Source organism: Aspergillus bombycis, assembly GCF_001792695.1.
Source record: "Aspergillus bombycis strain NRRL26010 chromosome Unknown contig00117, whole genome shotgun sequence".
NCBI classification, from domain to species: Eukaryota; Fungi; Ascomycota; class Eurotiomycetes; order Eurotiales; family Aspergillaceae; genus Aspergillus; species Aspergillus bombycis.
The window spans coordinates 38,585-58,718 of record NW_019170119.1 but is presented as its reverse complement, the minus strand read 5'-3'; the positions used below and the strand labels follow the sequence as shown (position 1 = coordinate 58,718).

At 47.8% G+C, this 20,134-nt stretch overlaps 8 protein-coding genes across 8 annotated transcripts; 4 read left to right on the top strand and 4 right to left on the bottom strand.

Moving 5' to 3' along the window:
• Positions 1 to 324: 324 nt before the first annotated feature.
• ABOM_010121 (putative bifunctional fatty acid transporter/acyl-CoA synthetase (FAT1)) lies at positions 325 to 2,455 on the bottom strand (the record flags this gene model as incomplete). The annotated part of the gene is made up of 5 exons (XM_022537249.1): positions 325 to 496; positions 564 to 713; positions 772 to 1,918; positions 1,977 to 2,132; positions 2,203 to 2,455. 5 exons carry the CDS (start codon positions 2,453 to 2,455, stop codon positions 325 to 327), a joined length of 1,878 nt encoding a protein of 625 aa, XP_022384946.1.
• A 1,241-nt stretch (positions 2,456 to 3,696) lies between these two features.
• On the top strand, positions 3,697 to 5,281 carry ABOM_010120 (putative peroxisomal 3-ketoacyl-coA thiolase (Kat1); the record flags this gene model as incomplete). Its single annotated transcript, XM_022537248.1, has 6 exons — positions 3,697 to 3,801; positions 3,876 to 3,971; positions 4,026 to 4,874; positions 4,936 to 5,000; positions 5,056 to 5,167; positions 5,243 to 5,281. The coding sequence occupies 6 exons, from the start codon at positions 3,697 to 3,699 to the stop codon at positions 5,279 to 5,281; spliced, it is 1,266 nt and encodes a 421-aa protein (XP_022384947.1).
• Positions 5,282 to 5,981: 700 nt separating this feature from the next.
• On the bottom strand, positions 5,982 to 6,677 carry ABOM_010119 (ML domain-containing protein; the record flags this gene model as incomplete). Its single annotated transcript, XM_022537247.1, has 3 exons — positions 5,982 to 6,077; positions 6,176 to 6,392; positions 6,463 to 6,677. The coding sequence occupies 3 exons, from the start codon at positions 6,675 to 6,677 to the stop codon at positions 5,982 to 5,984; spliced, it is 528 nt and encodes a 175-aa protein (XP_022384963.1).
• A 1,251-nt stretch (positions 6,678 to 7,928) lies between these two features.
• Positions 7,929 to 8,459, bottom strand: ABOM_010118 (H(+)-transporting V1 sector ATPase subunit F; the record flags this gene model as incomplete). Its single annotated transcript, XM_022537246.1, has 2 exons — positions 7,929 to 8,096; positions 8,157 to 8,459. 2 exons carry the CDS (start codon positions 8,457 to 8,459, stop codon positions 7,929 to 7,931), a joined length of 471 nt encoding a protein of 156 aa, XP_022384962.1.
• A 451-nt stretch (positions 8,460 to 8,910) lies between these two features.
• Positions 8,911 to 10,523, top strand: ABOM_010117 (Nur1/Mug154 family protein; the record flags this gene model as incomplete). Its single annotated transcript, XM_022537245.1, has 3 exons — positions 8,911 to 9,168; positions 9,276 to 10,413; positions 10,504 to 10,523. 3 exons carry the CDS (start codon positions 8,911 to 8,913, stop codon positions 10,521 to 10,523), a joined length of 1,416 nt encoding a protein of 471 aa, XP_022384957.1.
• Positions 10,524 to 11,212: 689 nt separating this feature from the next.
• On the top strand, positions 11,213 to 13,987 carry ABOM_010116 (putative NTP binding protein; the record flags this gene model as incomplete). Its single annotated transcript, XM_022537244.1, has 1 exon — positions 11,213 to 13,987. The coding sequence occupies one exon, from the start codon at positions 11,213 to 11,215 to the stop codon at positions 13,985 to 13,987; it is 2,775 nt and encodes a 924-aa protein (XP_022384956.1).
• Positions 13,988 to 14,889: 902 nt separating this feature from the next.
• On the bottom strand, positions 14,890 to 16,828 carry ABOM_010115 (methylenetetrahydrofolate reductase (NAD(P)H) MET13; the record flags this gene model as incomplete). The annotated part of the gene is made up of 3 exons (XM_022537243.1): positions 14,890 to 15,023; positions 15,080 to 15,951; positions 16,005 to 16,828. The coding sequence occupies 3 exons, from the start codon at positions 16,826 to 16,828 to the stop codon at positions 14,890 to 14,892; spliced, it is 1,830 nt and encodes a 609-aa protein (XP_022384955.1).
• A 923-nt stretch (positions 16,829 to 17,751) lies between these two features.
• Positions 17,752 to 18,501, top strand: ABOM_010114 (orotate phosphoribosyltransferase; the record flags this gene model as incomplete). The annotated part of the gene is made up of 1 exon (XM_022537242.1): positions 17,752 to 18,501. The coding sequence occupies one exon, from the start codon at positions 17,752 to 17,754 to the stop codon at positions 18,499 to 18,501; it is 750 nt and encodes a 249-aa protein (XP_022384954.1).
• Positions 18,502 to 20,134: the final 1,633 nt, after the last annotated feature.

Here is a 20,134-nt window from a genome sequence, read left to right as displayed (position 1 = left end):
TTGGGCCCTAGCTCAATTCGGGAGATTAGATCGCAGACGGAAGTTTGATTGCGGCGGCATGCCGTTCTTGTCACAACGAAAGAAATAGAAGAATATAGGAAAGAATAAATATCAGAAGCAGAACCAAATAAATATATATGTTGAGAGTGTCGAGTCATACGACCGACTAATCTTGGGGACTGAGGTTATGGGGAGAATGAAACCTTTTGTTTGACACAACTGCCGAACAAAGAATAAATCTTGACTTTCCAAAGGTTATGCTCTAGCGTCTTGGCATTATATGTACACCATCGAGAGGGTCTAATCTTGATACATGTCTCCTCATCACAGCTTCGCCTGTCCACTTTCGATCGAAGACCAGCTTCGTTCATCAAGCTTCTCGTATATCTTCCCATTCAGCCAATACAACTTATCGCCCTTCCAGTCCCCTCGTGGATCCCATCCCTTCTTGGCCAGGTCGCCCTTAGCTTGCTTGAAAGTGACGCCAGTAGCAACCCTATGAGAAAATAAAGGCATATTAGCGCATACCCTATCACCAGTAAAATAGGTAGCTTGAATCTTACTTCTCAGTGAGTCGGACAAGCCGCGGCAGGGCGTACGATGGCACACCTTTCTTCTTCAGCTCGCGGTACAAGTTGCTCATGAATTCAGACTCCACTGCTGCGGAAGGATCCTCAAGAGTGATTCCTGCAGCTCCGGCCTGTCCATCATACCTAAGAGCAATATATTAGTATATGGCTGGCAATGACGAGTAACACATATCGGACATACCCCGGGAGCTTTACGCCGTAAACAACAGCATCATGAACAGAAGGAATTCGGCAGATGTGATCGCGGACTTCTCCTGCACTGACATTCTCGCCTTTCCAGCGGAAGGTGTCTCCAACGCGGTCTTGGAACTTAATCCAGCCGTCTCCGTCTTGGACCACAAGGTCACCGGTACGTTGAAAAAGATCGCCTTTCTGGAACACGTCCCGAAGAAGCTTCTGTTCGGTAGCATCTTCGTTGTGGAGATATTCTGTGAGTAGCCCACGACTTCTGACTCGCCCAATCGCCTCTCCTTCCTCACCAAGCTTCGATCTAATACAGAAGCCTGTCTTTGGGTCCCGATAAGGCATCTCTGTCTCGGTATCATATTTCACGATAAACACATCGTCTTCGAAGAACCGCCTGATGGGACCCGAAAATCCAATCTTTCCTGCACCCCATGCTCCGACACCATGGTTATCGAATTTGGCCACGCCCTCGGTTGATCGGTAGAACTCGCGGATCTCAGGGACCGCAAACCTTTGACGGAAGCGCTCCCAGATTTCCCCACGGAGTCCGTTACCAGTAGCCACAATGCAAGAATGATTCTGGTCATAGGGCGAAGGAGGCGTTGACAGAAGGTACCTGCACAGCTCGCCAATGTACAAGATACGCGTGGCTCTTGAATCATGGACATCTTTCCAGAACTGCGAAGCTGAGAACTTGCGGCGCAAACATAAGGTGCTCGCGTTCCCAACAGAGTAACACAAACCCGTGAAGAAGGCAGTACCGTGGAAAAGAGGAAGGGGGGAATATGTTCGCAGCGGGAAATACTTCGATTGGTTGTTCACATCAGTCGTGAGTGGATTAGATGTCACGAGCGTCATCATGTTTCGGATTGCACATGCTTTGGGCTTCCCCGTAGTTCCAGAAGTGTAGATCAGAGCGCATAAGTCGCCCGGCGACCTCTTAGCAGGGATCAAGCCAAGGGGGATAAGCTGTTGCAATTGCGCGGCTGTGATAAGTTCTGTGGTTCCCGCAGATTCGCCGTCGAAGGATGATATATTCAGCGCAATATGAGGCAAATCAGAACAGACAAACTGTGAGATATCAGGTGTTGAGATGATAAACTTGGAGCCAGAGACGTTGAGGCAGTGAATGAATGTGTCATCTATGCTCGCCTGGATTAGCTTCCATTTGTGATGCATAGGTATAGTTCTGGGCAGTACCTCTCAGGTTCGTATTTATGAGTGCAGAAACACAGCCCAGCTTCGAAAGTGCATAGATCGTTACGACCATTTCTATGGAATTGGTTGTGAAAACACCAACGAAATCTCCTGGGTTAATGTTTTGTCCATGGAGAACCGTAGCAAATCGATCCACAACTATGCAAATGTTAGTTCTCCTGCAAGCGCTATATCCAAGGATTGTTGATAAGATAATGAGTGTACGTACGGTCCTTCAATTGACTATATGTCCACGTTTTGTTCTCAAACCAGAGTGCTTCCCTCGACCCATGACCATCGACTTCGATAACTCTTTCGAGCATCTTGTAGATCGTTGTTGTGTCACCCAGCTCCGCAATTCGCTGTCCGAGGCGCTTCGTGAAAGCCCGATCATTGGATATCGTTGATATGTCGGTAGAGATGGAAAGTTTGGCATTGAGGTAGGCCGCCGCACCAACCGAGAGAGCTGAAGCCATCGCCATTGTTGGCGCGCTAATCTCTGAGAAGAGGTCCATTAGGTGGTGGGGATCTGATAAAAATGTAAATTGTAGGTATATGTCTGAGATCTCTCGTTGGATTTGTACTGATTGCGTTGGCTAGTTCAAAGCAACCACAAAAGCAGTAAACAAAAAGAAAGAGCTTCGCATTGATCACCGCTCCATGGAAATTATCAAGTCAGTTATGGCGACTAGGGCTAGGGAGCACGAATATAGTGAATAATAGCTGTGTAGCTTGGACCGATCGGAATTTAGAAACGGGACCTGGAATTGCCGGCCATGGCGTAGATCGAATGTCTGGGGTCTGGGGGGCTCCAGACGGCAATCAAGAAAATGCTACCATCCGATAGATCGATTGTATAAGCTAGGGGGCTTCAAGACCGCCATTGGGTAGGGCGGCTCTGTCCCCCGGCCTCCACAGTGGCACAGAATCACAGATAGCATTCACATTTGTTCTCCTTAAAGTATCGTTTTTTTGACACTCAGCTTGTGGGGACTCGGAAGTGACACCCATCCCATACTGTCAACCTTGGAATGGAGCGGGACAAGACGACTGCAGACACAACATATGCCTCAGGCTTCAATCTAATGACACTGTACTCCGTACATACATTATCTGCATCATCCATGGTGTTACTACTACTAGTAGTACATACAAGGTATTGGTGTCCCAAGTACCACTCGATGTAGCAAGACTTTGAATTGCTATATAGAATACAATATTTATCCAGTGATTCCAATTGATTTCCCCATATGACTTCTCCACCAGAGACCTTCTGGAGTTACGGTACTATCAACTTCCCCACAAAGTTTGTAGAAGCCCAATCATAGCCTTCTGTTGATGAATCCGACCGACAGCCGAGGCCACTCAGCTGTACCGTATCTTACGCCTTCGTTACAGCTTAACGGCAAGTCCACTCGGCAGGTCTGGGCAGCTTCCAGCACCGAGCAACGGCATCTATGAGCCTAATCTTCCAACCAACCTTATCCATTGGCTGTGTCCCAACTTTCGGCTCGGTATTTTGATCCATTCTCCCATGGCGCTCTTGTCCCCCAGGCTTAGGAACCGCGGCTGATTATGCTTCTGATTTTCGCCCTAGGTTATTATAATATTACGACGTGTGCATCATTGCGGGGGAGCTACTAGTAGTAACTTCTGTCTTCAAAAAAAAGTATCTTGGAAAAAACACCTCTGGAGGTACTACCGTGATCAATAAGCTTTCAACATGTCTTCGCCTCAACAACGACTGTCTTCTATCGCAAACCAGCTTACGAGCCCTGGTGCTGTGTCCGCAAAGTCAAAGCTCTTGGCGAAGAACCCTGACGATGTGGTATGTCTCTCATGCTTAGAAATACAATACTACTTGTTTAGAGTAGCATCAAAGACTGACTATGTGTTGTATAGGTGATTACACTCGCCCTGCGGACTCCCCTCACAAAAGCTAGGAAGGGTGGCTTGAAGGATACCACTTTAGATGAGCTTCTCATCTCACTACTGACGGTAAAGTGCTTGTTTGTCCATGTCGAGCTCATCCGTGTCTAACATAACAAATAGGATGTGCGCGAGCGGTCGAGACTCGATCCTAACCTTGTCGAAGATGTCTGTGTCGGAAATGTCCTTGCCCCTGGCCAAGCTTACATCGCCCGTTCTGCTGTTCTGGCAGCAGGTTTCCCCGTCACTGCCGCAGCATCGGTTGTCAACCGATTCTGTTCTTCTGGATTGCTGGCGATCCAGAACATTGCCAACCAGATCATTGCTGGTTCAATCGATGTTGGTATCGCAGTTGGAGCAGAGAGCATGAGCACCAACCCCGACAACGGTGCCCCAGAGCTATCCGACAAGATCACATCACACCCAATTGCCTCCCAGAACAAGCAGCCCATGGGGCAGACCTCCGAAAATGTCGCATCTCAATTCGGAATTACTCGCGAAATGCACGACCAGTTCGCTGCCAAGAGCTACCAGAAAGCAGAGCATGCCCAGAAAGCTGGCTGGTTCAATGACGAGATTGTTCCCGTTCATACCAAGGTTAAGGACCCTAAGACTGGAGAGGTAAAGGACATTGTGGTCGATCGTGATGATGGTATTCGTTATGGCACGACTGCCGAATCACTCGGCAAGATCCGCTCAGCTTTCCCCCAGTGGAAGCCCAGTGCTACAACTGGTGGCAATGCTAGCCAAATTACCGACGGCGCCGCAGCGCTTGTCCTCATGAAACGATCTCGCGCACAAGAACTGGGCCAGCCAATTCTGGCCAAGTTCGGCGGGGCCACTGTTGCCGGCTTAGAGCCCCGAATCATGGGAATTGGCCCGTCTATCGCTATTCCTAAGATCCTCTCCAAGGTCGGTTTGACCAAGGATGACATTGATATTTTTGAAATCAACGAGGCATTTGCATCTATGGTAAATAAACACAACCTCTCTGTCTTCCTCGTTTCCCCAATTCGTTGTTAACTTTATCTAGGGCACTTACTGTGTTCAAAAACTTGGTCTTGACGAATCCAAGGTGAACCCTCGGGGTGGTGCAATGTAAGCTAAGCCAGTCTCCTGCAAACAGTTCTAACGTTGATACTAACCGATGCAGTGCATTCGGCCATCCATTGGGATGCACAGGAGCGCGACAGGTGGTTACTGCCCTCTCCGAATTACGTCGACAGAACAAAAAAGTGGCAGTCACTTCCATGTGTGTTGGAACTGTGAGTGATACCTGTCTCAGCAATGCTTGCTTAAGGCGCCCGAAGTTAGCTTTGTACTAATTATATCTCTTCCAGGGTATGGGTATGGCTGGCATTTTCGTCTCCGAGGCCTAAAGTTTGATAATAAATCTTAGACTGTGAAGACTGTACCGTCATGATATGTAAATATGTTATACCTAGACTATTCCGAGCATAATATGGAGTTCATGCTGTTATCTCGCGTTAAAGAATAGATACGTCCATCAATGTGTCTCGTTACTGGATCCGGTTTATGTTTCTGGGTATCTAGGACCAGCCCCTGAATCAGCGTATAGAAAGGCGGCTCTGTTCGTGGTGCTATACTAGGTACTAGCAGCAAGTTTAGCAGTGTAATATCCGACTAACCTGATATAGCCTTTTACCATAGACGAAATAATTTTATATTAGGGTTGCAAAGATTAGTGGAGATGTGACTGTCAGGATATTCTAGATCGACTTTCGTGTACGGTATTTGTAATGGTTAATTCAAATAAACCATAAGTATGAACATTGGAGCTCTACTTGGGCTGATGATACAGATGCAGTTAAGCGATGCCAAAGCGACATATATAAATAGACCCAAACTTGACAAGGAAAGCGGTAGTATCGAGCGGATGCTCCGAAACGCCGTACAAGATATAGCGAATGAAGTCGAGAGAATCATGAATCATGCGATTGGAAAAAAAAGGAGGAAACAACAGGGTACATGTTGAGGTTCGTAATTAAGCATACGGCATGCTCAACCTAGGTTGAGCGTATCGATCTCTAAGTGTAGGCTGTACATATTGCTGACTTCTCAGAAGGGACCCTTGAACTCAACGTTAACAGCCTTCAGGCAAGTGATACGCTCATCATCCTTAGTGAAGACATCGGCCTGAACATTGTATTTTCCCTATCCAACAAGCCATCTGTTAGCAATCTATCATGGACAGGGTTGAGTGGATCCCTGGCAAACCAGACCCTAACTAAGCATAGAGCGATAAGACTTACCGGAGGAATCTGTCTCGGCAAATCGACCTGCTTGGTCAAGGTCATGTCACCTGGCCCCAGAGGACATTTAAGGTCTACATTGACAAGCTGTTCGCAGAGATCGGCGGTCTGCCTGAGAAGAGTGATCAAGCCATATTTAACCTCCAAAAGCACATAAGCACCTTCCTCAATCTTTTCACGCAAGGTGCCCGAAGCCGTGATGACAAGTGTTTTGCCACTGTATTGAATTAGTCGTGATGTTCAATATTATACCAAAGGACGCCTGTGTATGCTTTTCGCTGACATACGGAAGAGGTGGATTAGGTGCCAAGTCCACCTGTTTAATATCTAGGACATCGCCCGACGGGTCGTTACAGTATTCCAGAGGGTTATTTCCTGCGACTGATTTGCCTTGTACTTGAATAGGAGATTGAGATGACTTGAGGAAGTCGAGGCTTCGAGCTGAGGTGGAAATGGGAGCGAGGCAGACGAGAAGCGCAGCGGCAGTTGATAAGAACTTCATGATGGCGAGGGTTTGTCAAACTGCTTGGGATCGAATCAGGAGGAGATGTAATATCGAATACAAATGATCTGAGTACTACTAAGACTTGTGATGACGATGGTGGAAGGTGCAAGTAGTAGTAAGTCGTACCGCTCGTAAGGTAGGTCTGTCGAGGTGGAAGGAGAAGCGGTGTCATGGGACCCCCATGACGAATGGCTGGGCCCACGTGATTGATACCAGCAGAGGCACAGCAGCCTGATTGGTGAAAATGCCATGCATGGCGTTTATTATTCAACGTTCAAAGCATTGTGCTAACCCTTCTAACCAGACATGGGTCTCTGAAGTGTGTCTTGTTACTCACTATGACAAACACTGAAACTTCATGGATCTGAAGCATGATATCCGTAACTAAGGTTATGGAGCCCAGACGCCTTATCGTGGAGATTGACCCACCTTCACAAGCTTCTGGAGATGTGGGATTGGATGAGAATCATGAGATGGTTATTCTGCCCATGATCTTAGAATTTCTCAATAACAGCGGAAGGCTGGCCCATGAGAGAGACCTGCTCGTATCATTTCGACAGCCTCATTTCGTCATCCTTAAGAAGAGGCTATCCCTCGCAGCCTCTTTTTTTTTTTTTTTTTTTTTCAAAACCAGCCTCCAGCATATGCGCTACAGTTACGTCGACCTTTAGAAGCACGAAATGGGCGCAATTCTGGTTGTGAAGCTTATCAAACGAAAGGTTTCCTTTGCGTGTAATTCCATACTTGGGCCACTCCAGATCCCTCTGTTTCTATGTAAGGCACGTGGCACATATCCATAGGCCATTGGCGCAAACTCATCAGAAGATTTTGAGTGGTCCAATGTACTGTCAATTGAGTACTAGTACTAGTAGTACCTACCACTTCATCTCCTCCGGATAGGTGTCAAAGTGAATAGTCTTGTGTTAAAAGCAAGACGCGGAGCGAGTATGGCGAAATGCCAACTACTGTCTCTACCAGCTCACTGTCTACCATGCACAAACAATCGCACACATTTTATTTACGAAATGTTAAACACGACTCCTTCTGCAGGATAGTCGCCCTGGCATAGATGTCGGATTGGCGCCATTCTCTGACTTATCAATGGTAGGCATATACGAGTCTATATGAACAACTCTCGAATAAACTGGGTATCATCCCTCTGCACACAACAGTTCCATTCCCACAGCCACATATGACACTTATAACATGACGAGGATAGATAAAGGTAGAACAGGGTACTCCCGAGATCTACTCTCCAAACAGACGTCGCACCCGCTTAAGCACGCTATCCTTCTCGGGGTCGTATGGGTGATCCTTGCTTGGGATTTCTAGGACGGCGGGAAATGGATCGGCGAAGGAATCGACACTGTGGCGGATGCGCTCTGCAACCTGTTCTCCCGTAAGCAAGACAACGAACTATGAAGAGCCTAACCTTTTTTATTAGGGCGGGGGAAGCAGTTAGCTTGAATGACATACGTGTTGATTGATAAGAACGATAGCAATATCTTTTCTTTCTTGAGTAAAGTTTTCGAACGCTTTCTCAATCGTAGAGGTTTCGGTCTTGGAGTCTACCACGAGGAAATTCCTTTGGGAGTCGGGGGGATCTGTGACATGCTTTGGAAAGCAGATTAGTTCACTATCGGGCATGTCGGCTGCTATAGCGTTCTTGAAATCACTTACACCAACACCTGCGAGAAGAAGTCCAGTCACCGAGCTGATATAGGGAATTAGCAAAGCTTTGGTTCGGGATAACCCCACAGGCTGTAGATTACTCTTCATCTCCGATGACAGCAAGGAACTGCCGGTCCTGTGTTGTGTCAGCCGTCGGGCTCGTGCGGATAAGAAGGGGGGTGGGAAGTGTACCTTGGCTTGGGCCGCCATTGTAATAGATACGAGCAGTCGGCGAAGGGAACAGCTCGAAAGCAAGTGGGATCTGGGACAAGGGTGACACTGTCCCCGTGGAGTCTCGACTTCCCGCAAGTTGATCGGACAGTCGTCATAAGTGGCCCCGATCCTGCTTACCTAAGCACTATTGTATGCGCTTTTTCTCTGTGTTGTTGTATGTTTACACAAGTGGGACGGAAAACTTGCTCTCAGCTTGTTATCTTTGTCTTGCCATAGGTAAGTCCAGTTGCTGATTTCTATCTACCCTTCGGAGCCACTTAAAATACTAATACTTGTTTTGATATACAGTTGCTCGCGCTATTATCGTAGCTTTTTCGGCGTCACAATGCCCCGGCTCATACGCCGCCAACCATTGGCAGAGCGTATCAAATCCTATCTAAACCCCTTGGACTTTCTTCTATGGCTGTCGGAAGAGATAGACGCAAATGATTGGGATCAGTTTGAGAAGGACTGGGCGCTGCCTTTGGGTGTGGCCTTGAACGTGGTCTTTCTAATCGCAAGAGCCAACACTCAACCCAGTGGCGGGAGAGCCATAGATGATGTTTTCGGCGAAGATGGAGGCACTCCCTGGCTCAGCTGGTTTGTAAGTTGTTTGTCTGTCGCCATCAATTGTCTCCGTCTATATCTTTGAAGTCCAGGCTCGTTGTGTGACGTGGAATGCTTTAACGCTAATGAACAACATCATCACAGGCTTCGTTCGTCGTTCATCTCCTCGTTTGTTTTACCGGGCTCAATAGCTTCTATACATTTTACCGCAAACGACACTATCGCATGTTTGAAGCATCAATTGACCGCGCACCTGCGACACCATCAGCCCACCGTGTACGTGTTGACTCAACTCCGGCCTCACCGCTGCGATACTTTGCCAATGTGATTTCCGGGTCGGCACGATCAAGAGCGCACCCTGATGCGCAGCGTGACGTGTGGGAGCTTGCAGTCTGGGACCCTCTACCGATTTGCCTGCGGTTGTTCTGCCTGTTTAGTCCTGGACATGTCTTAGTCTACTGGCTTTTCCTGCCTACACAACTTTCAGATCCGCGACCAAGCGTTACAATTGTGACGACAATCTTTTTGACCACACTGCTGTCAGTACAGATGACATTCCTATCAACTTCCTTCAAGCAGCAGGCAAAGGATTCTACCCTGGTACATAAGGAAGTGTTGAAAGAGTATGACACAAAATATGTGCATCCTCGAACTCAGCCTTTAATGAGAGATGTCGGCACTCAGTTTTCCGACGCAGATGTCACCCTATCCGGCTCTAAATCCAAATCTAATAAAGTGGACACTTACACTCCTACCTTTATTGTCCAGCGCGGCTTCAAGACCAGCCCGAACCCCAACTACCTTAAACATGTTGACCCCGATGGTATTTCATCTGGACGTCAATCACTAGTTGGAACACCTTCTGGCCCGTCTCAATACCAAGGCCCGCTCCAAACACCAAGTCATTTGCGGGACACTTCTCCCATTGTTCGAGGTCCTATCTCGTCAATTCGGCAGCCCCAGTTCCGTCAAACCCCTACCGCCACGGGAGATGGTGGCAGTCTGGGTATTTACTCGCATGCTAATTCCCCTTTGAGGAAATCAAGTTCCACGAACTTTGACCGCCGTCTCCAGAGTACTGGAGATTTCTTCTATAGAGAGCGAGGTGCAAGTCCGATGAAGAAGCCGTCTAGTCCGCTGAAGAAGAGCAATGTTCCTGGTGACGCGAGCCCCATTGCATCAGGCTCAAGACGAACTCATCTCACTTACGTCGCCAAACAGGAAGATTCTAGACAATTCAATCTTATGAGTTGTTTCTCGTGGAAAAGAGGACAACTTCATGGTAGGCTGGTTCATCACGCATTCCTCGGAATTCTTATACCGTTCACCCACATATAGTCTTGTGGACAACATTTAACTAAGCATCTGGAAGGGGAGTTTGGGGGTCCTTAATCTTTTCGTTCGCTCAAAATGACATTCCTATTACATTCAAGGGGCACAGTATCGACCTATTTCAACTCGGGAATGTAGGCTGATAACAGACACGGCCAGCCACTGTATTATATGTTCCATGTCGCATTGTTGCGAGATTCGGAAATTAAACTTGAGCCAAACCGCAAATGAGGAAGCCAAATCATCATCCAGTCTTTTCGTTATTTCCTAAAATTCCTTCTCGGTTACTTAGGATTCCGCCTGGGGCATGCCAGATGGGCAGGGCGTCGCTGCTTCCCCAAACGTGACCCAAATAGAAAGGAACCGACCAAGCGCATGTGAAATTGCCATACCAAACATCGTCAGAGCGGGGGCACACATTCCATGTTGAGCGACTTGTTTGCATTCCTTGAAGTGGTGAGCTGGGTTTCTTAGCATTCCAATCGTATCATTACGCACGTCATCCCTTTACAACTCGGAATCAGCCTGCAGAGCAAATGTTCTCTCGAACTCTCGTTGCAAATGCTCTGTCGTGTTTCAATGAGCCATCAGCTTCATTCTCGCACGGCAAACGCCTCAGGAGGCGTAGTAATCACACCACGCCCTCCCGTACACAGGAAAAATCCCGATCGTCTAGGAAGGAATGGGTAAGTCGAAGAGCTGAACCTGACCTAAGAGTCGAAGTTGCTAGTCTACCTCATCGATCCAAAATGGAAGGACATATTCCTTTACCGAAAGGACATTTACTCAACCTCCAGCCTCGAGCTCGAAACGGCAGACGTGCCAAATTCAGTGACCAAGGAGCGGGAAACGAGCAAAATGGAGCGCACCCGACGGGGGCTGACCAAAAATCGACCGGGTCGAAAATTGGATCCCCCGAAATACCCCAGAGTCTTTTACCGAGGGGCATGGCCACCAAGCTGCCCAAGCCTAGAGCGTTTGCAGATAAGGATAAGGAGCGAAAGAGGGAAGCATCCGTCACACCTCAGAAAAAGGAACAGAAGATCAATATGCACGGTCAGATGAAACGGTCCCCTGGCGCGTCAGATCGCGAATTATCAAACTCGACAGACAAAGATCGCGAGCAATATTGGCGGAAGGTCCGAGGCAAGTTCGACCGGGAGTCGCCTACAGCATCACGGAGCAAAGACAAACAGAAGGATTATTACCAGGAGGCCTATAGAAAGATTATCTCATTGGCTAGCTCACCCAAACATGAAATCGCCAAACACAAGCAGAAAAATGCAACTTCAACTACTCGTGGTCAAAGAGGCTCTGAGCAAGGGGCTAAGCCCACAACCAAAATAGCGGGTCCTACCATCGGCAGTCAAGGTAGACTTGTGTCCCACTCTAAGGGGTATTCCGTGAATCAGGATAGATCTCAGTCGAGTAAGGACAAACTGACAGACAACAAGACCCACGACACGACGCTTCAAAGGTCCCCTGAGAAGACAGATAACACTACCAACTCGTCCATTCATTCACACCCTTCCATATCACCAGTGTCAGGCCCTAGTAGCTCAATGACCGAGTGGGAAGATAGATTTGTTGTCAATATGCCCTCAGCCAAAGACCCAAATCCGCCAACAATGAGTGTGGAGCAGATTGTGGAGTTTCAGAAGAGCATTGAAAATGTGCACAAAGAGGGAGAGACGATGCTTGATCCCGATACTCTACCAAGTCCGCGCACCATGACACCTGAGGACAAACCGAACCTGCCAGATGGTGAACGAAAGCAGCTTGGTACCCTCGATGGCCAGGACTCACGCTCAAGTCGTCCGGTAGATGCAGGTGAGCAACCGGCAACGTATCCGCTTGGTCATAATCGATATTACTCTCCTGATGAGATTGGGAAACAGCGCTGCAGCACTATCTGGGAAGAGGCACCATCGAGGCTAAAGCAGAAGGTGTCCGATGCTAATCCGGACGGCTCTTTTTTAGGGTGCAGAGAAATCAAGGGCCCATACGACAAGAACCCCGACGAGATTCTCTTTTTCTCGTCAACCAACGAGCGCCCCCGAGTGGTGGATGTGTCGACACCAATAGCCAAACCAAGAGATTGGAAGAAAATAATGACGTCAACCCACTCAATGACTGCAATATCGGAGGAAAAGACTGTTGCTCAAGAAGAACGGAAGCCAACTTTTCAGAGTTCGAAGCATGCCCAATGCTCCAAGCAGTCACCGAAGACGATGTGTCACGAGACTACATGTCAACGGCAAGACAAGGCAAAGATGCCTGCGCATGTCTCGGGGAAAGAGAACGAAAACCATGCTGCCCATGCGGCAAGTACTCAGGACCAGACAAAGAACCATGGGGACGATGTGTTCATTATCACACCCACTATCACACGCACTATGGTGACCACGGAGGAAAAGAGAGGCGCTACGCCGAAACGAGTAGGCGTACCGCCTCGAATAGCAGGCGAAACCGTCAAGGATGTAAGGGCGAAGCCTCAGATGCACTCTTCACCATCGGGATTACGACGAGCGACCCAAAATTCGTGGGAGAGATCCAACGCAACTTGGCCAGCACCTTCAACCTCGAGAGATACTCACGTAAAGAAAGTTCCAGTGGTACAGCAGGCTCGAGCAGAATTGGGGTATATGAGCGCGGAAAGGCGCCGGGCCATACGTGGGTACATCCGTATGCCCGTCATGGTAAAGTCACGGACAGAAAGTCTCGGCCAACGCATACATAATACCGCCCCACCAAAAGCACCTGCTGCTCCCCCGAACAACGATAATCAACCCCCTGCAAGGAGTATATCGGACTCATCTCAGTCCATACCCTCCTCGGGCCATGATATCTCTCCCGCCAGCTCGCTCACGAGGGATCAGCGATACCCAAAAGCGCCAACGCAGACCGCTAGAATTGTTGAGGTAGCCGAATTGGATGGCCTACAAGTCGACGATCCTAAGGACGATCGTAAGACAGATCACAAGGAAAACGACAAATCGGGTGGCAAGTTCACACACGAAGAACATATTCGCTCTAGGGTCGCTGATTTGCGTGCCGGTCTACAGACAAGTGCGGTAAATGCAGACTACCGGGGCTTGTTGAATTCAATCACTATGAGTCTGATCATGGACATCTTCGTCCTGTCGGCTGCGCAGGCACAAGGCCTCTTTACGCAGATAATAGACAATCGGCATTCAAGGACTGTCTTGTCCAAAATTGCTTTGAATTGTATTCTGAACATGGTTGAGCATTGCCTTCATGTTTTCAGAAACCTGCTGCATGCTTGCTCCATTTATACCACAACAGGGGCTTGGCCTCGACCAAGTGAGAAAGATCTTGCTCGTTTTCTGGCTGATCTTTGTCAAATGGTGATTTATATTGGCGTTCTTGGTTCTATCATGATGTTTCTAGGGCGAGCGGTTGAGTATGTGATTCTTATCGGAAGCTGGATCGTATGGTTCATAAGGCCTCTTGGGTGGTTTTTGGGTGCGCTAGGAAGAGTTCTCCAGGGTATGACAACCTGACACTTTTGGTACTTTGCATTGTTCTTGTATTTTTGTATACTTTAGTGGCGGGTCCTCATTTCATGTATTATTCTTATGCTTGAACGTCTTTTCCAGCGACGTCAGTTATCGTTATGAACGGCTGTGCAATACAGGGTATCCTTTTCGGGTATAAACGCGCACTATATAAAAAGACCGGCCCGCATATCATCTAAAGATATCAACAGTGTAAAGGCCTGAAGGCAAGTAACTATCATTATCACATTGATTTTGTTTGGGATTTTTAAGTCTATGTGTCTATTCAAGACTTGAGTAAATAAATTCCGTGAAATATATCAAAGACTTCATGAAGAAACTCCGTATCCCGTGTTGAAAAGGATCACTTTTTCGTTTCTCGTGAACCCAACTCCGTTGTCATCCATAGTGTTGAATTATCGTAAGGTATCGCATCACCCTGTTTTATGTAGCCCTGCTCTGTTTAAAATAAAGGAAGAAAGAAAAGAAAAAGAAAGAAAAGAAAAGCGAGATAGAAGGTTGTGATAAGAATGTATAGACAAAAGCGAAAGAGGAGGTGGGGTCATGGTTGACGACCCCTGAGCTTCGGGCTCTAAGGGAGACTTGATTATGATGTTGAATTTTGAGATTCTTCTCGCGCGCGATGAGAAATGAAAATAATCGGGTGGGGTATAAGGTTGAATGTTAAAAGTCATGTTGAAATTAAATAACGCTCAAAGAAGAAATCGTTGAGAGGTCTTCAATTCGTGTCGCCATAAGCCATTTCGCGCCTCGGGGTGGATCGACCCCAGGCAGGTATCGTTGAGATATAGATGTTGAATTAAGAAGTCTTAGTAAATCGTTGAAGAGATGCTAGAGAAGTTGTAGAGCAGGTATAGCCTGCTGGGGTTGTTCGTGATATAGGTAAATTAGTTTGCGGTGGCCTCGGCCGCCTGGGACTTCGAGCCGGCGTTGTCTGCGGTGACTTCGACATCGAAATCTTTTACGTTCAAGTCCTTGAACAGTTCAAAGAGATCGTATGTGTTGTGGAAGTCGTTGTTGACTGGATAAAGGATCAGCAAGTGAAATGAAGATGGAATAGCTTTAGGCTTAACTCACCGATGTTAACAAGGTACCAGTTGTCCACCAGGCCTTGAATGAATTTCCTGCTGGGGCTCGTAGCAGCATGGCACTTAGCCCAGTCTTCACCTAGACGGTATGCCTCGTCCTTCCAGGCCAGGAAACTGATGGTTTCAACAATGGTAGGTTGGACAACCTCTCTACCGGCGAAGATACCCCAAGTCAAGGCATTAGGGCTATCTTGGGTGTTGGTCCGCAATTCGCCATTCTTTGAAACTGCGTGGTAGGTAAGATCTTCGTTACTTTCGATGCGGGCAATCAGTTCGTCAAGCAAGTATGGGGGGATCAAGAGTTCGAGGTATGCCTTCTGGTAGACGAAGCCATTCTTCGGACCCCATCCATACACAGGGTGAGACGACTTAGCTCCATTGACAGCGGGCTGAGAGTTGATAGTGAGGATACCCCGGTTATTGAGTTCGATTAGGTTGGGTTTGATAGTTTTCGCTTCGGAGCTGATAGGTGTGTCACTCCAGGGCAACCGACTCAGTTTACCCTCCAGATAACTAACGAAGAGGTGCGAAAGGTCCCGAATGGACTTCGGTTCACCCCACAGTTGAATGTTTTGTTCGTTTGTGCCCTTGAGACCTATACCGTAAGAATCAAGCTCACCAAAGGCTGGAGATCGGGAGTCGGTCCAGCGGCCGTTCGGGAACTCATCCCATGTCTGCGTGCGAGCGATGTAAGAAGAGTTCCGGTTCCGCCAGAAGATCGGGCGAACATCCTCTGCCCTACGGTTAAGACCAAGCGACGGCCGCCAGGGCAAGGGTCGCTGGATTGGGGTCTCTTCGGAGGGCATCAGTTTCAGCTCATCGAGGACCAGCTGCGTGGCCTGGGCAAGGTTCATCGTATAACTAATAACATTCATGAGCTTTCGAGTTTGGTAGGATAGAGAAGCCCAACTTACAAGTGCAAATGGTTAATGCCAGCTGCCAGGAGCCTCCTACACATGTCTGCGATCAGGACCTTTCCAATCTCCTTGACAACCGCATCATCATTCTTCACTGGCTCCAGAGTCTCGAGCCAATCTTCGGGAATATGAATCTTTGTCCAGTTTGCTCGTCTAATAAACGCGGAATAAGTTTGAATCGGCATGATACCAGGGATAATAGGCACGTTGATTCCCTTGGCGCGGCACTTCTTTACCCAGCTGATGAAAATGTCCGTATCGTAGAACATTTGTGTGATAACGAATGAGGCTCCTGCATCGACCTTCTCCTTCAGGTGATCTATCAAGAGGTCCACATCTGGGTTATCGTCCGCGCCCTCCGGGTAACCTCCCACTCCAATGTCAAAATGGTTTCCGTATTTGTCCCGAATGTACTTGACCAGGTCCTTCGCATAACGAAGTCCGCCCTCTGCAGCTTCCCACTTCTCTTGCTCACGAGGCGGGTCACCACGAAGGGCCAAGATATTAGTACAGCCAGACTTGTAGGCGGCCTGTAGGGCGGCATCTACCTTCTCCGTCGGCATGTCTGTACATGTCAAATGCATGCAAGTCTCCAGTCCGTACACCGATTGGGCCACATTAACCATCTCACAAGTCAAGTCTGACAACCGTCCTCCGGCACCCCATGTGATATCAATGAAGGACGGGCCTAATGCGTGCATTCGGTCCATTCGGTCGTAAAGGTTCTGCACACCTTGCGCTGTTTTGGGAGGGAAGAACTCAAATGAGATACCGACCCTTTCAGCGGTCTCATTTTGGGCAAGCTTTTCCTTAATATGCATATTGTGTAGTTAGACTAGATAGCAGTACTAGAATTAGCGGATCTCTTCGGAATGATAATTGCAGTGCAATGTCAGCTTGGCTGGAAAGTCCAAAAGATTGAACTTACAGGAACAAAATTGCTGTTTTACAAGAACTGGGGAAAATTGCCCTAGTTAAAACAGCTCTCTTAATCACTGTTCTAACCGTTCCTGGTCTTGTCGGTCACCGGGCCTGCCAGCGAACACAGTGTTAATATACCGAATGAGAATCTTCCAACAAACAATCAAGAAGAATTGAAAGAATGAGAAACTGCTGCAAAGCCAGGTCTCAGAAGGAAGAAAGGCCCAGGGGAGAGGGAAAAAAAACGGCCTTACGTTAAAGCAAGGGGAAGATGAGATAACCTATCATAAAGAAGGCCGGACTTCGGAGGTTGTCCTGTGGCACGTGTCCCACTCCCAATCGGTCAGTCACAGACCCTCAACAGAGCCGGAGGGTTACTTAGTGCCTAGAATATGAGATGCAGGACTATATAGAGACACCAGTTCAACCCAAGATATTTGAATCAGGCAGATTGGGCGGTAAGCAGAGGAGGAGGAAATGGGGGGAAGAAGGAGAGAGGGAGAGCTAAGACGATACGTCGGTCCGATCCACGGGCCTCCTTCCAGACCCCTCATTCCGGTCATTGGCCTAAGGCCTCCGCCTTGCCCCTCTTTGAGAAATTGGCTAAAAGAAAATCATAAAAAAAAAAAGACCCATCGATCGCTGATAACCGTCTTCTTCCCCAGAACAAGCCTCACCACCGAATCTCACTACTCTGGACTATTTTTTTATTTATTTATTTTTTTCGTTGAACCAATTGAGGCTTCCAAATTGACAGCCTTGTTCCACTCAACCCTGGAATCTTCTATCAACACAAAAGTCGTCGCAAGGAAGAAATACAACAATGTCCGCAGCTACCATCCCTGCTCCTGCCGCTGAGCAGGACTACAAGGAGACTTTGCTTCCCTTGTTGATGAAGAATAACGTTCTATCCTTTGGCTCCTTTATCCTTAAGTCTGGCCGTGAATCTCCTTACTTCTTCACCTCGTCTCTCCTTCACACTGCGCCTTTGCTCCGTGCCACCTCGGCGGCCTATGCCAGTGTCTTGTCTGCCCCGCCATTTGTAACTGTTGCGGCCGACGGTACTACCAAGCCCAACTTTGATATTATCTTTGGCCCGGCCTATAAGGGTATTCCGGTGTGCGCCTCCGTTCTGAATGAATTAGCGGTGCGGGACTCTCTCTCCGCGTCCGCTAAGGGAACCTGGGACAATGTCAGCTACTCCTTCAACCGTAAGGAGGCCAAGGACCACGGCGAAGGAGGAAACATTGTCGGTGCTCCTCTGAAGGGAAAGCGTGTCGTCATTGTCGACGACGTTATCACAGCCGGAACCGCCATCCGTGAGGCCGTGAGCATCATTCAGAAGGAAGGCGGTATTGTTACCGGTATCGTTGTCCTCCTCGATCGTGAGGAGAGAGTCAGCGACGCTGAGCCTAAGAGTGCTATCGGTGTTGCACAGAGGGACCTTGGTGGAAACATCCCCATTCGCGCGGTGATTGGTCTTCATGACTTGATCGAAAAGTTGGGCGATAGGATCGGGGAGTCCGAGATCCAGCGGTTGAAGGACTACAGGGCTCGCTATGGAGCCGAATAGATCCGGTGCTTTAGCATTATAGGCAAAAAATAGACGACGAAATGATCACATTGTTCTTGTAAATACGCTTCTTTGGCGCTTATTCCCCGTTGTCGGATATATCAAAACTTGCGTGGAGAGGCATTTATTGCGTTCTTTTTTAGACTTGTTTTTTAAATAGATTCAATAGTGTCAGTTCTAAATTGACATGACTTATGTGTCCTGTCCATGTATGTATGACAGGTTTTACGATAGATGGGTCAACATGGAACCTGTTACGTGCGTCATTGTTGTTATTATATATATCTTGGCGAGCGTTTTGCCATTCCGAGCAACAATCTAGCTATATGGGGTAGCTATAAATCTATAATCGAGGATGATATTTGTAGATATATGCAAGACTAGATCTATTGCTACAGGAAAACGAAAAGAAACATAATGACTTTACTGAGAACGCACTTGAATAGCACATGTTCAGGTTTCAGTTCGATGTCTGAATAAGCAGTACTATTGCTCTACAACAGCTGCTCTATATCAGAGTAGATAAGACATATAGGGATATTTACATTCAAGAACCTTTCATATGAGATTTAGGCGAAATACACTATAAGAAATTGATTGGAGTGAATATGTTAAGAGACCCAATCACCTGTTATTGCCTTTACTTACCCGTTATCGTTGCTACTCAATCCATCCCAGCAGGATACAATTGGGTTAATGATACATCAAGAAGCATATGATCTTCAGTTAATTAGACACTCTACCCCTCAGGATCTCCTTTGGCGAGTCTAATATCAACAAGTACGGCCATGGTTATCCGAACGATATCGAACAGCTACCTCGGTAGTCGTCTTTATCCTGAGCTGACACTCTTCTATAGGCTATTATAGCGTTCACCACTTCCAAGGTGCCATGGCCACTCGGACGCCGAAGAAGCCCGAATATCTTCGTATAAGTAGTTATCTAAAGGGAAGTCTCCGTGTAAACCATGCAGAAGGTAAAAATAGGCAACAAAGGCTTCACCGAGACTTTCTGTCCAGCCTGCGTGCGGAACCTCGACTCGACAACAAGCCCTAGATAAGGAGAAGATAAGGAGAAGGTAAGGCGCGCTTGTTAAGTTAACTTGCATCTTCTATACCGAGTCTATGGCCCAACACTACAAGGTCTGGACCTGAACTTCCAAGGAACTCGCCTCGCAGAAACAATTTCTGACATAAGCTTTGGTGTGAGTTGCCGGGCCTTTGTTTTGACAATGCTGCGTGTAAGTCGACTACATGCAGACACGGATGGACTTCTGTGTAGCGGACAGTTGTAGCATATAAACAGCTCAACCATCCCTGATCCATACAAGCAAGGAAGTATAGCGACAATGGGTGTCACGACAGTCACAGTATGTGTGGTGCCATCGTGGATGTCTGCTCAGAAAGGCATGTCTGTGGCGAGCTGAAGGTCAACGAGGGATTGCATTTCATGTCCTGCATGGAAATTTTGAGAAAGGTAGCCTAGCAAGGCAGGTGGTAGAGAGTCGGTGAACGATAAGAGAGAGAAGCTGTCACTAGTTTCTGGGTTCATGGATGCAGGAAGTGGATCCGATGGCGAACGTTCGGGCTCGGCCAGCGCGCTAATATCTGCTATCACAAAGTTTCACGGGTAA